Raw genomic sequence first — 16,297 nt, forward strand, 5'->3', positions numbered from 1 at the left:
GCTTTACTTGTTTTCTTTTGTGTTAAACTTTATTGTTTTGTTTTGTGATGATAAGTTTTGTTATAGCAGCACCTTTTTCTTGGAGTGTGATTTAAAATTGGTCTAATGGATATCATCATGGACTGTGGGATCAACTTTATTACGTCATCATGAATTTATTTGTTGTAATCATTATCCTTATATATATATATATATATATATATATATATATACATATACATATCTTTATCTTTTGCTATTTTAGAGTACCTGGGATTACTATAGCAACAGATGTAATTTGTGGCTTTCCCACTGAAACTGACGAGGTAGGTAGAAATTTATTTTAAAATAATTCTGATGTCATAAAGAGAAATTGGTCGTAAAACATGAGAATTTGAAAATGCAAGTTTTCTGCTTAAAAAAATTATTTCCGAGTAATACTTTTTCAGTTAATAACTGCATCATCCGTAAATGAATTCAGTCTCCATAATATGTCCTGAAGAAGGCTGCATTGACCGAAACATCAGCAGGAGGACCAATTATATTTTAAGTTTCTATTATTGTTTTCTGTTTAAAAAATTATTTCTGAGAAATATTTTTTCAGTTATTTATAAACTGCATCATCCGTAAATGAATTCAGTCTCCATAATATGTCCATATGTCCTGAAGAAGGCTGCATTGACCGAAGCATCAGCTGCAGGACCAATTATATTTTAAGTTTCTATTATACAATGCATGTGAGGTGTCGGTTGGTATGGCACAGGCTGTCCTCTTGAATATTAAATCTTGTAGGATAAAACAAAATTTTGTGGAAAAATAAAAATTTGTGAAAAATAAAATATTTTGAAAAATAAAAGAAACTGTCAATTAGAAAATCATTTCTTTCTTTTTTTTCTTTTTTTTTACAAAGGCGTCGCCACTTATCAAGGCCCGAAAGCAACTCGAGGATAAGGGTTAATTTGTGTAAGGTGGTACTGTAGTAATTGTTAATGGTGTAAGTTGGTTAGAATTTAATTATTTAAGGGAACTTGTTTACATTGGATTTGAAGACTACAATATTGTATGACATTTTGTGGAAATAATAAAAGATAACCATATTGTAGTCGACTGGGAAGCAAGTTAGCGGAACAGTGTCCCACAGGTGGGTAGTTCTAAGAAAGAAGCTTTGTTCATGGAATCTACGTTCAGATTTAGACACAGATAGAGAGTGGGTGAAATTGTTGATAGTGGTTGTAGCTAGACGAGTGTTTTTGTGAAAATCCATCAAGGGGAGATCATAGATTTGAGCTTAGATGAGCTAATGTTGTTTTGGGCAGCAGATATGATTAATATTCTGAAACAAATACTCTCCAGAAAACGGTTAAATATTTTCACATTTAAACTGTTTAGCAATATTACCAGTGTCTTGTTTGGAACGATGTCAGAAGAAATGTGAAGATTATTAGGATAGAAATTAGAAGATATAGAAAAGAATCCAAGAACATTGTCTCATATAGCAAGAGAAAACGTATCAGTATTAAATGTTACCAAGTTGGAGTTGTCCAAGAACAGAGTTAGTCTAAGACAACTGTTTTCCCTGATACAAATATAATGTTTAGGGACAGGGTAACTAATATGACTTTGTATAGAGGTATTTTCAACTGTTTGTCATAACGAATAGGGTGCATCAGACAGGGCAGCAATTAATGATACTATTGGAGCATGCGCATGCACAGTTGAATATGTTGTTGCTAGGACACTTGTCACCAAGTATATTGATCCTGCGAAGGTTACTTTATTATTTATCATTAATACGATAGCGTGTGTGTTATTTTCTGTGTCACGCTTACATCCGGGTCGTTTAATTGTTATGTACTTCCATTTCTTGTGGTCCTGGATATGGCCTTAAACGTTATCCAGTGGTGAGGCTCCGTCTTGCGGGCTTTGGGGAGTGTGGAGCCATCCTTTAATTACCATTGCTCCCAGGTCCACTCTGACCCGGAGTGGTAGTACCTGTTAGGGTTACAACTATGGGTTAAATAGAAACTGACTTGGAAAAAAACAAAAAACAAATATATTCTATTAAAAAACTTTTCTTCAAAATCACTGAATTCGGCATTAAATAACCCGAAAAGGGTTGATATGCCGTAAAACAAAAACAACCAACCAACCAATCCATTTCTTGTAATAAATAATTTTACCAAGAATTCTTCATAAGTTTTGGTTTCGGTTTCAATTATAGCTAATGGCACTCCAATAATCTATTTTTTAAAAATAATTTTATCAAGAATTCTTCGTAAGTTTTGGTTTTGGTTTCGATTATAGCTGATAAACCCAAATCATATAGATATATTTTTTATTTTTGAAATCGCAACTTTATAATATATAAAAATCGATCGAACATTAACTCTATAGTAATACATACGAAATCTGCAAGAATTAAAATATCATATTTAAGCATATTTTACAACCTGGTTACGCGGGGTTTCCCTGCTAGCTTAGATAAATATTTTTGCAGTTTTAACAAAATGGCTACAATAATATCAGAGCATCTCCATTTACACTGAACATCTACAGAATGCCAACATCAATATATTACATATGAATGAGTTCCCTGTGGAATTTCCACAGGTCCTGCTAGTTTATTATTAATACAGAGTGTGTTAACCCAAAATTTTAGACTGCCAGTCGACCTCACTGAGCAGTTGTGGAAATATTATAATGCGTTGGGTTGTATTACTGATGTGGATCCAGAATTGGGACCATGAAAGGACAACTCGGAACAAAGAGAGAAAAGTGGTGATGTAAATGAGGCTTGGCTCTCAATTAATATAGCATTTGGAAGAGTCCATTAATGGGTATGTAACAGTCTCATAACAGTTACATTATTGGAAAGGAAATAATTTGTAATATTTGTATCTGTCCTCTTGTTGGATCGGGATAGTACATTAGAAATATACCAGGTAGTGAATCCAGCTATACCGTACCCCAGATCTGACCAAAACCTCTGGGTGAGAGCTAAATACTGAAGGAAAATAATTTGTAATATTTGTATCTGTCCTGTTGTTGGATCGGGATAGTACATTAGAAATATACCAGGTAGTGAATCCAGCTATACCGTACCCCAGATCTGACCAAAACCTCTGGGTGAGAGCTAAATACTGAAGGAAAATAATTTGTAATATTTGTATCTGTCCTGTTGTTGGATTGGGATAGTACATTAGAAATATACCAGGTAGTGAATCCAGCTATACCGTATCCCAGATCTGACCAAAACCTCTGGGTGAGAGCTAAATACTGAAGGAAAATAATTTGTAATATTTGTATCTGTCCTGTTGTTGGATCGGGATAGTACATTAGAAATATACCAAGTAGTGAATCCAGCTATACCGTATCCCAGATCTGACCAAAACCTCTGGGTGAGAGCTAAATACTGAAGGGAAATAATTTGTAGTATTTGTATCTGTCCTGTTGTTGGATCGGGATAGTACATTAGAAATATACCAGGTAGTGAATCCAGCTATACCGTATCCCAGATCTGACCAAAACCTCTGGGTGAGAGCTAAATACTGAAGGGAAATAATTTGTAGTATTTGTATCTGTCCTCTTGTTGGATCGGGATAGTACATTAGAAATATACCAGGTAGTGAATCCAGCTATACCGTATCCCAGATCTGACCAAAACCTCTGGGTGAGAGCTAAATACTGAAGGAAAATAATTTGTAATATTTGTATCTGTCCTGTTGTTGGATCGGGATAGTACATTAGAAATATACCAGGTAGTGAATCCGGCCATACGGTACCTCAAAGCTGACGAAAACCTCCGAGTGAGGGCTAAATACAAGATTGAGACATAATTCAGAGCCTGAAACATGGCAAGAACAAAATTCATGCTATAAAGCAAATAAGAACAACGCAAATGCCCTGGGGGACGGGTTAGGGTTAGCGAGTCCAATTTATGTAACAAGTCATTATGAGCTGTGTTGGAAATAAGAGGAATTACTAACAAAAGTTGTGTTACTTTCCGCTGATAGAATTTGAGCGTTGACCACCCAAGAGAAGATAGAATTATCCAGAGTCAGTGATGGTAAGCCCACAAAAACAGTGACAGTCACACCTTCATTGTTAATTATAAAGCTGCCTATCGGACGCGCATTCTTTGTGGTCTCAGTTTACTTGCCTCCTTATTACCAGGAAAAGTTTAAAAATAGGGAATTGTTCCGAGATTTGGTTGGGACTAATGCCAGTAGATGGATAGAGTTATGGGGATCCATAGTGAAGGAATTCCTCAGTGTTATGTTATAAAAGATGTCCGAATTATTGAGGCTGATGGACAGAACTAATTTTGAGCAGTTATGATCCCTGTTAAGCCAAGATCAAATAGAAGTATGTTAATTATTAATGGGATTAACTGACCAGTGATGGGGATCATTATAATTAATTAATTAGTGTTAATCATTGTAAGAAAGATTGACTAACGACAAAACAATGACAATAAAACACTTGAGCGTAGTAGAGATACCAATGAGTGTACTGTGTTAAAGTTCAGATCGTGTGTACGAACTACAGCCATCGACAGAACAGAAGGAATCCAATGTGACTACAAAGACCTTAAAAACTATCACTTAGTTGAGATTGGGGGAAAAAAATGAAAAGAAAACGATCAAAATTATAATTTTTTTTTTTTTTTTTTTTTTTCATCATAACTGAAGAAGAAAATGACCAAGCAATTGTAAGGGTGCTGAAAAGTCCAACCACCCAGGAGATGTCTTCTCTGTATGAAGTAAAATAAGTATCTTATTGAATGAGAAATCATGCAGGGGCCAGCCTTTGTAGGGAAAATGATCTGCAAGATTATCTGCACACTAACAGAGAGACTCGACGTTGCCCGGGATTGAATGATAATCAACGAATGTTCCAAACTACCAATATTTTTATCATAAAAATTAGTGAAATCGCCTATTTTTCAATCAAATTGATTGATTGCCTGCTCTAGTTGGGGACCCACCATGGTGCACCAGGAGGAAACTTCACATGCCTCCCTACAGTGACTTTGTTCACAATACATTGTAGTCTACATTGCATTGTAGAGAACCTACTATTGATTTGATGAAATTACTTTTATATAATTGATTGAATTACAGTTTAAAATGCAAAAGTCAAGTATCATGGCTCAATTGTGCTCTAAACAGAAACATTAATTTTAAATGTGTTCATGTCTTGTCAAAGAATCTACTGTTGATTCTATATGTCTGGTCTTACTGCTTGTGTGGGGATAAAACTTCTAAATATCTAAGAATACTCCTGGATATATAAAGTACATTTGTGTAAAATTTTTTAAAAAATCCTCCCAATCGTTTCTGAGTTCATAGCAACAAACTCACACACACACACACAGAGAGTGTCTTTATATATAAGTGGAGATGAGTCCCTTTGAATGGAAACTTGTTGCGTAGCCATATCAACACTTTATGGCATTACAAATGACGACATGTTATATAGTCATCAATGAGCGTGTTGTTATGGGTGTATAAACTAACAGTACAGCATAATTACGGCGACATGATTTCTTAATAAAGTAGAATAAATTAATCGCATATGTACGGCATAATCGTGTTGACACACCGGTTCTCGTCAGATCACTGAAGTTAAGCAATGTTGAGCCTGGCTAGTACCAGATGGGTGACCATTTGGGAATTCTAGGCACTGTACATGCTTTCCGCTTATCTCTGCATTGTTTCCAGTCGTCCTGAACCTCCACTTGCCACTGGTATTCAAAAGTGTTGACTCAGGAGAGGTGTGGTTCAAGATTGCGCACATCTTGCCACAAAAATTTCACATGCAGGCACTTACGTGGGTATCCACAGTCTGTTAAAGACTGAAGGAAGCCTCTCTTTTTTTTTTTATAAACTCTTTGCATGAATCCCGGTTTGTTATCTTGTCTGGCTGAGACTTTCTGTTATGTGCATCTGCACAGTCAGTTGCTATAATAAAAACCACTTGACATGATTTCTTAATAATAAAGTAGAATAAATTAATCGTCTTAGAGGACGAGAGATTTAGTGATACACCCCGCCAATTAAATTACAATTATTTTAATATATGATTATATAAGTTGCAAATAAGCCTTGTGGCAGAAGAGCAGAGGAAAAGAGAGTTAATTATATGTTAAGCACATTGCTTAATTATATTCTTTTAGGAGATCACTAGCAGGTTGACCGACATTGAATGATGTTTAACATTCCCATATTTATATTGTAATCAAAATTGGTCAAAACACCTATTTTTTAATCAAATTGATTGATTGCCTGCTCTAGTTGGGGACTCATCGCGTTTCACCAGAAGGAAGATTCTTATGCCTCTCGCAATGACTTAGTCCACAATACATTGTAATCTAAATTGCACTGTAGAGAACCTACTGTTGATTTTATAAAATTATTTTTTTTATATATATGATGGCTAGAATTTAAGTTTAAAATGCGAAAGTCAAGTATCATGGTTCAATTGTGCATTAAACAGAAACAGTCAATTCTAGCATTTCGGCTTATGTGGTAATAAAACTTTACAAAGGCACTTCTGATGTTAGGTTGTGGGTTGTATAAGGTGTTAACTTTGGTCAAAATCGCCTGTTTCTTCTTTCATCTAAATTTTTCAATTACTGATACTTATTGAAGACATTCTGTTATGAAATCAATCTAAGATCACTGCCAGGCACATAAATTTCCTTTGTTTAAAATTTCATAAAAATCGGTCCAGCTGATTTCAAGTCCATAGGGAAAAAACTCACAAACACACAAAGTTCTTTTCATAGAATAGGAGAGATTATTAATATTATATATATTATATTAATAAATTAGATTATTAATATTATATATATTAAATTAATAATATTAATTAAGCATCATATTGTTTGGTTGCTCTTCCTAATCTATATATATAAAAGCCAAACGTCTGTGTGTATGTATGTTTGTTTGTAACGCTAAAACTTTTGAAAGACGGAACCAAACTTGACAAATTTGGTATCATATCGAAGCCCCATCACCCGGATGACAAATATCGAAATTTCACGTCAAAAGGACCACTAGAAGTTGGTCAACTGATCAGTTATCTTCGAGGGGGGCCCCCAAAAAACCTGTCATTATCTATATATATAAAAGACAAATGTTTGTTTGTAACGCTAAAACTTGAGATGAAAGATTCCTCTCCCCTAAGAATAAAACATGTTCAATATCTGCTTTTGTTTTTTCATTGTTTATACGGTCCCGAGCAACGCCGGGTAGCCCTGCTAGTCTATATATATAAAAGACAAATGTTTGTTTGTAACGCTAAAACTTGAGATGAAAGATTCCTCTCCCCTAAGAATAAAACATATGTTCAATATCTGCTTTTGTTTTTCATTGTTTATACGGTCCCGAGCAACGCCGGGTAGTCCTGCTAGTCTATAATATAAAGGGCAAAAATCTGTTTAAATGTATGTATGTATGTTTGCCTAAAACTTTCGACAGAGGTGACAAATTTTCATGAGATCGGTATCATTTTGAAGCTCGACCCTTCGGACGACTAATATTGAAAAATTGGCGAAAAATATTAATTCCTTCACCCTCAACTGGACACTTTTCTACAGGGAGAGGTCGCTTTTTTCGACGATATTTTCAAAAGTCATCCCCTCTTTTTGATTGTCTCGCCTTAATTAAAACCTACATCACTTCCAGTTTGGCGATGGACACAACAGCAAATGTATGTATGTTTATGTGTCTGCTAAAAACTTTTGACAGACAGAACAAAAATTCACAAACTTGGTCTCATATGAAAGTCTCATCCTTCGCCCGACAAATATCGAAGAATTGGCCAAAAATGTTCATTTTTTCATCTTGAAATCAACACTTTTCTACAGGGGGGGGGGGTCAACAAAAACCGTCCTCTCATGATGAGATTGGTTCTACGCATGCATCAGATGATGTTATGACTTGATTTAGTTTAAATATTTGAAGAACTGACACAATTTGTTAGCTCAGTTGGTTAGAGCGTTGGTTCATTATCTAAATGTTTTAGGTTCAAATCGTGGTGTGAGATTTTTTTTTTTTTTAATTTTTTAAAAATTTTAATATTGTAGCAGTGTTAATTTTTATTTTATTTCGGACTATTAGTCTCATCTTATCTTTTTTTTTTTTTTTTTTTTTAGCAGTGTTATTATGCCATTTTTCACGTAACGTTGGTTTTTTTTTAGCAGTGTTATTATGCCATTTTTCACGTAACGTTGGTTTTTTTTTAGCAGTGTTATTATGCCATTTTTCACGTAACGTTGGTTTTTTTTTAGCAGTGTTATTATGCCATTTTTCACGTAACGTTGGTTTTTCTGTTTTTCTTTTTGTTATTTTTTTACTCCGTTTATTCTTAGGTTTTCATTAACACTCTCACCCCCGACCGGCCACACACACCCAAAAACACCCGGGTACCCACCGATTTTTTAAATTTTAATATCAAAACAGGCTTATTTAAGCCATTTTTCACGTGTTTCTTTTTTTTTTTTTGTTTTTATTTTTGAGATTTTTTAAAGCAGTTTTAACGTTCAGTTTTCTTTTTTGTTTTTGTTTTTTCGATTTTTACATTTAACATCGTTCGTTTGCCTTACGTTAGTTTTTTTGTTTTTTTTTCGATGTTTTGATTATCCCCCCCCCCCCAAGTTTTAACATTCGTTTTTATGTTTTCTTTTTTTACTTTGCTTATTCTTAGGTTTTCATTAACCCCCCCCCCAACCCTGACTGATCACACACACCTCCAAACACTCGAGCAACGCCGGGTACCCCTCTCCCCCCCGCTAGTATTTAATAAATGTTTGTATTTTCTTTATTCAGGATTTTGATGAAACTATGAGACTTGTTGAGGAATACCATTTTCCTAGTTTGTTTATCAATCAGTATTTCCCTCGCCCGGGCACTCCAGCTGCGAAATTAAATCGTATAGATGCAAAGGAGGTAAGTAGAAGATATTTTCTTGAAAGAAAGCTTTGATGAGTTTTAAAAAAAAAAATCTCCAAAATATATAGGATCTCTAAATTAAACAATATTATCTTCTTAATGACTTTGTTTTAAAATATTCAAATCTTCTTTGTTATCAGAACGAAATTCAAAAAATCAAGTAAACCCAACAGTATCTACTTAATTGCCATGTCGCAATAATGAACATATCCAAAAATTATACAAAACGATAATAATTAATTATTAATGAAAACAGTTTTCGAAGACAATTAGCATAAATTGAGTCTTGCTAAATTGGTCTAAGATTTTCAACTTTTCCAGAAAATAATTACCTCCCTTGTCACAATTTGTTTTCCCATTTTAATGTCGGAGTTGAGAACATGCATAAGTATCTACATGTTTGTGTGCAGCATGCGCGTACTTAACTGTGTGTGTTCGCGCCACACGTGAACCTGGTGTAGCAGTCGTAATAGTTGATGTAAACTCCCCTGTTTATTTTTTTTTTGTTTTAGCAAATCTCAATTTTCACTAATTATCTGTTACTTCAGATAACGATCAAGATTTTTTTTTAGATGAAGATTGTCTGTTATTTTTCGACCAATGTAATCTTTCAACTTCAGGTGTGTCTTTCCAAACTTGGGAATCTGTCTACCTCCGTGATTAAAATAGAGGGTTCAATTCGAAATTCTGTGTGACCCCCACGTGACCCCCACCGACGCGTGATGCATCCTTTTTAGATGAGGATTTATTTTTTGGACTACTATTCTCATCTTGTTATTGTCACAACATTTCATCTGATGTAACCTCTGACATTCTTTAGATGCATTTTTTGAACTTGGAAATTTTTATCTTGAACTCATGAACTCTGACACATCTGAAAATGGACAGTGGTCAAGTGTTGTGAATATAATAATCCAAATGAGAACAGCATTACTTTGATGATGTTCATCCATCGTTTGTGAAGATGACCGTGATCCTGCAATTGTTCTGTGGATTTAAAGATGACTTGTTAGACTGATTGTATTATATAGTTATTATTATTAGACGAAGGTACCACTTGTGCGCGTATGTTACGTGAGTTCTTATTAGTAAAGATATGAGTCTTAGTGAGAGTGTTTGTTGTAAGAGGAATGTTGTTGTGAGAGATATTGTTCGTTTATAACGATTCCTATATATTAAATGTTCATTCCTTAGATGTGTTGAAGAAGGAGAAGCTCTTTGAGTGAGGAGATAGTGTTCAGACAGTCTTAGTGTAGATATGAGATGTAGAATTCACATTGTCGATATGAAATGTCGAGACGTGTATGTAATGACATTTTATAACACAGATATATAGACATATAATACAATTTTCACTTTACCTTTTTGATAGAATCACAAACTCAAGGCGACGTTTTATAAAACACATGATGAGTTTATTTCTTCACGACCGGCCGTGGTTTTCATCATCAAGAATTCAAAGCTTCACATTTTAGTTTCAAAGTGATCGTCTCGCTTCCTAGACGTTCGAATTCCCAGACCCTCTCTGAGTTTCTCACTGACTAACTCTCTAACTAACTAACTAACTCTCACTTCCTATATTGAGAAATCCATGCATGTCCGGCCTCGTGAGCAAAATTCACGTGTCACCAACATGCGCGACTTTGCACGTTTCCGACATTATGATTTCCCAATAACCTATTTTTTCTTTGATGTTTTCACAAAAGAATTCAACCTACATATTTATTTTATTTAACCAATATTTTATTATCCACATTCTTTTAACAATTGAATAGTTTATTTATTATTTATTTCATCCGAATTAACAATTTACTGGACATTCCATTTAAACCTATTGTTCTTTAAAACCTATGTCCAGGGTTCGATTTCTGCTTTCTCTCATTTTATTTTCATTTTAACTAATCTCTCTATTTTTATACTTACATGAAAAGGGGACAGCCCTTATCATGTAACAGAGTGATCATTTTGCATTAAATTGATACAGAAAAGTGGTCCCCCACTTCATAGCCCTTATTGAAGCTCTGAAGTATTTCCTTACTGCTGTGTCTTTTCTCATGTTCATGCATATTCAGCAATTGTAGCCCCTTTGTGAGTTGTGGCATACCAGAAACATCTGTCTTGGATTAATTTTTCCCATGAGTTAGAATAAAAACCAAACTGCTTGAGGGAGACCTTCAGATTGTACTTGAACCATTTCTGCTGTCTTCCTGCGTGTCTTTTTCCTTTGGACAGTTCACCGTAAAGGAGGTGTTTTGGGAGCCTTGAATCAGGCATGCAACATACATGACCTGCCCAACGAACCTGGCACTGCTGTAACATGGTGTGTACTGACGAAAGGTTTGACCAGGCTAAAACTTCTGTGTCTGGTATCTTGTCTTGCCACGTGATTTTTAACAATCTATGGAAATGGTTAAGTTTTTAAACATGTCTGGCATATACGGTCCAAATTTCACAAGCATACATGAGGATGGTAAGAATCACAGATTGTTGTGCTTAAAGTTTGTTCAGTAGCCGAATTCCTCTACACTCCTACACAGTGGTTCTGAAACGTCCAAAGGCAGTTCTAACTCTAAATAATAGAAAGCATCAAGAGTCAGCTGAAAATTTTTTTAAATATGTTTGATGCAAAACAATCAACTCAGCTGTTTCTATTAGCGATACTATAAATTTAATTTAAATTTATAAAAGAATGGAAAAAAAAAAAAAAGATAAGCCATACACAATTGGAAGGTAAATCATAATACTCGGTAATTTACACGGATCTAACATATTTTAACAAATTTCTTTTTTTTTTTTAATCAGGTAAAGAAGCGGACGAAAGCAATCTCTGAACTGTTCCAATCATATCTACCATATGAACAAGAGGTGAGACTCTTTTCTTTTTCTTATCTTTTTGTTTTCATTAATTTATTCCATCCACAGGTTTTATGTACGCTTCTTCGATCCAAATCTTTACGACCATCTAAAAACCTGTTTTTGAATTTTTGAGACGAATATTTGTATTATTTGGAGAGGATAATGTTGGGCATCACTCTACAACACAGAAAGACAAACATCTGGATCTGCCAACAAACAAGAGTTATTGAGTTATCAAAGGCCTTTGATAAGGTATGGCATAAGGGCCTACTTCACAAAATTTCCAGCTACAGCATAACTGGAAATGTTTTCTCAATAATTAAATCATTTCTCTCTGATAGGCTCATAAGAGTAGTGGTTGATGGGCAGCAGTGAGAGGCCCACAGTATTAATGCTGGAGTCCCCCAGGGGTCCATATAACTGGAAATGTTTTCTCAATAATTAAATCATTTCTCTCTGATAGGCTCATAAGAGTAGTGGTTGATGGGCAGCAGTGAGAGGCCCACAGTATTAATGCTGGAGTCCCCCAGGGGTCCATCCTGGGCCCAACTCTCTTCCTGATCTACATCAATGATCTCCCTAAACACATATTTAAATCATTTGTTGACATCTATGCTGATGACACGACCATCTATGGCAACACATCCAAGGCCGTAAATGACAAAGTTCTCTCTGATTCTCTCTCCTCTGATCTTGAGCGTATGGTACAGTGGGGGAAGAGGTGGTTGGTTACTTTTATTGCATCTAAAACCAAGCTCCTATCTTTATATCATCAACACTCTGATCCCCGTCTAGCATCAATTGAAATGGATGGCTCTCGTCTTGGGGAGGCTTCATGTTTTGACAAGCTCCTGGGTTTGACCTTTACTCCTGTTCTGAAATGGAATATGTATATCAAGTCTGTTGCCCGGGCCGCTGAAAAAATGGTAGGATCCTTCTACCGCTCCAGAAGATATCTCACTACTGATGCAATTCTCTATCTGTATCAAAGTCAAGTATGTCCAAAGATGGAGTATTGCTGCCACATCTGGGCTGGAGCTTCTAAAAACAGCCTATCCTGCCTTGACAAAGTACAAAATAGACTCCGTGGCTTAGTGGGGGATGCCCTTTTCTCTTCCCTGCAACCTCTCTCCCACAGAAGAGACGTTGCGAGTCTGTCTTTGTTTTATCATTATTTCCATGGCAGGTGCTCGTCCGAGCTCCAATCTCTGGTTCCCCCCTCGCCAGTCTTTCATGATAAACACCCATCTAACTAAAACCACTGTCAGTAATTTCCCCCACTCTTTATCTGTGCCCAAATCAAAACGTAGATTCCATGAACAAAGCTTCTTTCTGAGAAGTGCACGCCTGTGGAATTCTCTTCCGTTTGCTTGTTTTCTACCTGACTACAACTTGGATGTCTTCAAGTCCAACATAAACAAATTCCTGATTAATCACCCCCTTCAGTAAGACACTTTATCAAATCTCCAATACCAACTATTACTACGATATTATCCCATTGATTATTGTACACACAATAACCCTTATCCCTGAGTGGCTTCCGGGCTTTGAGAAGTGGTGATCCCCCATGTAAAAAAAGATATCAGTACTGCCATCAAAACATCCAAACACAGATGGGCAAGGCATGTAGCCAGACATGACAACAGATGGTCCATCAGGATAACGGAATGGACACCTCATGAGCATAAAAGGCCAAGGGAAAATCAAGAATGGGGTGAAGGGATGACCTGATACAACACATGGGACAGAGACAGATTAAAAGCCTTATTCATTGATTATTTCGATTCTGGAAACTACTGTTCTCATCTTGAGTGTCATTTTAATAGCATTTCTGTCGATGTAACTTGCAACTGAATTTTACTAACTGATTTATCCACTGCACCACAGGTTCTTACACCTTTCTGGAGGTTGAAGGTTTAATCCTCAGTGTGGACAACACTCAAAATAAAATTATGAATTACTTAATACTTCTACCGAGTCATGGCTGATGGAATGAAAACACTTTATCTACATGGAGGAAGGCATGTGTGGCGCAGTGGATAGAGACATTAAAGATAGCGGTTTCAATCCTACCCAAAGCCAGTTAGAGGCTTACTTGGCCAAAAACGTGGTGAGACGACAACAATTATGGATGGCAGTGATTGCTGAGAATGCAGTGCAGTTAGGAGATTCGGAGTTCCTATCCCGTCGCGGTTACCACCTAAAAAAGGCCAGAGGAATAGTTGGCCGAAACGTCGTGAAACAGCAACCAATAAAGATGAGGCTAATAGTCCGCAATAAATAAATAAATTAATAATACTCATCTCAATAATGAATTCCAATTAAATAATAAATCATCGAATGTTGATAAAACAGAAAAAAGGCCTTTGATATGGCATGGCATAAAGGTCTACTTCACAAGATCTCCAGCTACGTTATAGCTGGAAATGTCTTCTCAATTATTAAATCATTTCTCTTTGATAGGTTCATAAAAGTAGTGGTTGATGGGCTGAAACCAGAAGCTCATTGTATTACGTCCCGCTAACAAAATGGCACTGATTTTCACAGAAATACAAATCGCGATAAGCGTAATAATTTTGTTCAATTATTTAATTTTTGTTTTAATAAAACAGGAAAGGCTGAGAATGCAGTTACGAGATTCGGAATTCCTATCCTGTTGCGGTTACCACCTGAAAAAGGCCAGAGGAATAGTTGGCCGAAACGTCGTGAAACAACAACCAAGAAAGATGAGGATAATTGTGCGCAATAAATAAATTAATAAATAAATTTTATTTATTCCATTCATTATTTTCAATCCTTTCATAGTATACGTCATCATTCAACTGATTATCTGTGAATTTTATTAACCTTTAGCCTTAATCACTGGGTACTAATCAGTTAATAATAAAAAATAAATTTTTATTCAAATGTGAGATGTTTTTAACCAACACAGATGGAATTGGTTAACCATAAAACTCCAATAAATTTTTCTAACATGAAAAGAAATTTCTATAAACACATTGCTACAAAATTGGAACACATTGCTACAAAATTGCTTTCCTGAGGGCTGCAATATGGTCATCTTCAGATCCAGTATCAAGCAAACATCTATCATATAAATCTCACCTGTCTGTTTAAATGCATATATATATGTTTGTATGTCTGCCTAAAACTTTTTTTTTTTTTTTTTTTTTTTTATTCAATTTTCACCCCAAACAAGGCACAGTGCCACTTTGAAGCAGGGGGCTACTATTAGGGAATTAATTAGCGGGGTCATTATGAAGGGAGAAGAGTAGAAAGATGTTTGTTAACATTACACTTGAACTTCTGCATATCATTGCATTTGGAAAGCAGAATCCCGGAAGGGAGTTCCAAAGACCCGCAGTTCTGGGGAAGAAACTATTGGAGTAAAAGGCTTTCTTGCACCTAGGGATCTCCACTGTAAAGGGATGAGACTTAGTAGCTTGTCGGGTTTGTCGGGGGTAGTTACGTCGGGGAGGTACAAGTGTTTGCAGTTCGTCAGAGCATTCACCATTAAAGTATTTGTAGAACAGGCAGAGGGATGCAACATCTCGTCGATGGGACAGAGGTTGAAGCCAGATGACAGTTCAGGACCTATCAGGTTTGCGACTCTTTTTTGAACCCTGTCCAGGAGCGAGAGACAAGCAGCAGATGCACCAGCCCAGATGTGACAACAGTACTCCATACATGGGCGAATGGTTGCCTTATAGAGGTATAGGATACTGGCAGGCGTAAGTAGTTTTCTAGCACGGTAGAGGGAGCCAACCTTCCTTGCAGCAGCCTTGGCAATGCTCTCAATGTATCTATTCCAGTTCATATTCCCTGTAAACGTTAGGCCGAGGAGTTTTAAAAGAAGTACTTTCAGGCAATGTGTTCTTGGCCATTGCTATTGGTGGGAGAGAAGGTTTCTTGTAGTTATTGAAGGAAACAAGCTTAGTCTTAGCAGCATTGAATGAGACCAACCATTTTTGTCCCCATTCCACTGCGGATTGGAGGTCATCCTCTAGTGTTTCTGCCATTTTCTTGGATATGTGTTCATTTGTTTTCCCCTCATATCTGTTATAGAGAGTGGTGTCATCGGCAAATATACCCATCTCCGAAACAATATTATCAGGGAGGTCGTTTATGAATATCAGGAACAATAGAGGTCCAAGGATAGACCCCTGAGGCACTCCCGCATTTATGTCATATTGTTTGGATGTACGTCCGTCGAGGACAACTTTGATTTTTCTATTACTTAAGAAGGATTTAATTACGTTATGAATTCTTCCAGTGATTCCATATGATCTAATTTCCTTAGAAGACCATCGTGCCATACCCTGTCAAAAGCCTTAGATATATCAAGGGCCACCGCTCTACCCTCCCCTGTTTTATCCAATGAACGGTTATATACGTTCAGAAACTACAGTTAAGATATCTGCTGTTGAACGGGCTTGCCTGAATCCATATTGTTTGTCAGTCAAGAGTTTAGCAGCTGTTAGGTGCTGGACTAGGGCTTTATTAAC

The 16,297-nt window shown here is 36.1% G+C and overlaps 1 protein-coding gene and 1 pseudogene across 2 annotated transcripts in view; both read left to right on the forward strand.

Moving 5' to 3' along the window:
- The window catches only part of LOC145296869 (threonylcarbamoyladenosine tRNA methylthiotransferase-like), an 88,280-nt gene that overhangs the window by 51,218 nt on the left and 20,765 nt on the right, over positions 1-16,297 (forward strand). For both annotated transcript variants that reach the window (XM_080143004.1, XM_080143003.1), the window contains exons 10-12: positions 245-305; positions 8,814-8,933; positions 11,739-11,801. In XM_080143004.1, coding sequence (XP_079999130.1) covers positions 245-305; positions 8,814-8,933; positions 11,739-11,801 — 244 coding nt within the window. The remainder of the gene's footprint in view (positions 1-244; positions 306-8,813; positions 8,934-11,738; positions 11,802-16,297) is intronic.
- Positions 5,557-5,673, forward strand: LOC145297425 (5S ribosomal RNA; annotated as a pseudogene).

Source organism: Euprymna scolopes, chromosome 17, assembly GCF_053919585.1.
Source record: "Euprymna scolopes isolate OS-2025 chromosome 17, ASM5391958v1, whole genome shotgun sequence".
In the NCBI taxonomy this organism is placed as follows: Eukaryota; Metazoa; Mollusca; class Cephalopoda; order Sepiida; family Sepiolidae; genus Euprymna; species Euprymna scolopes.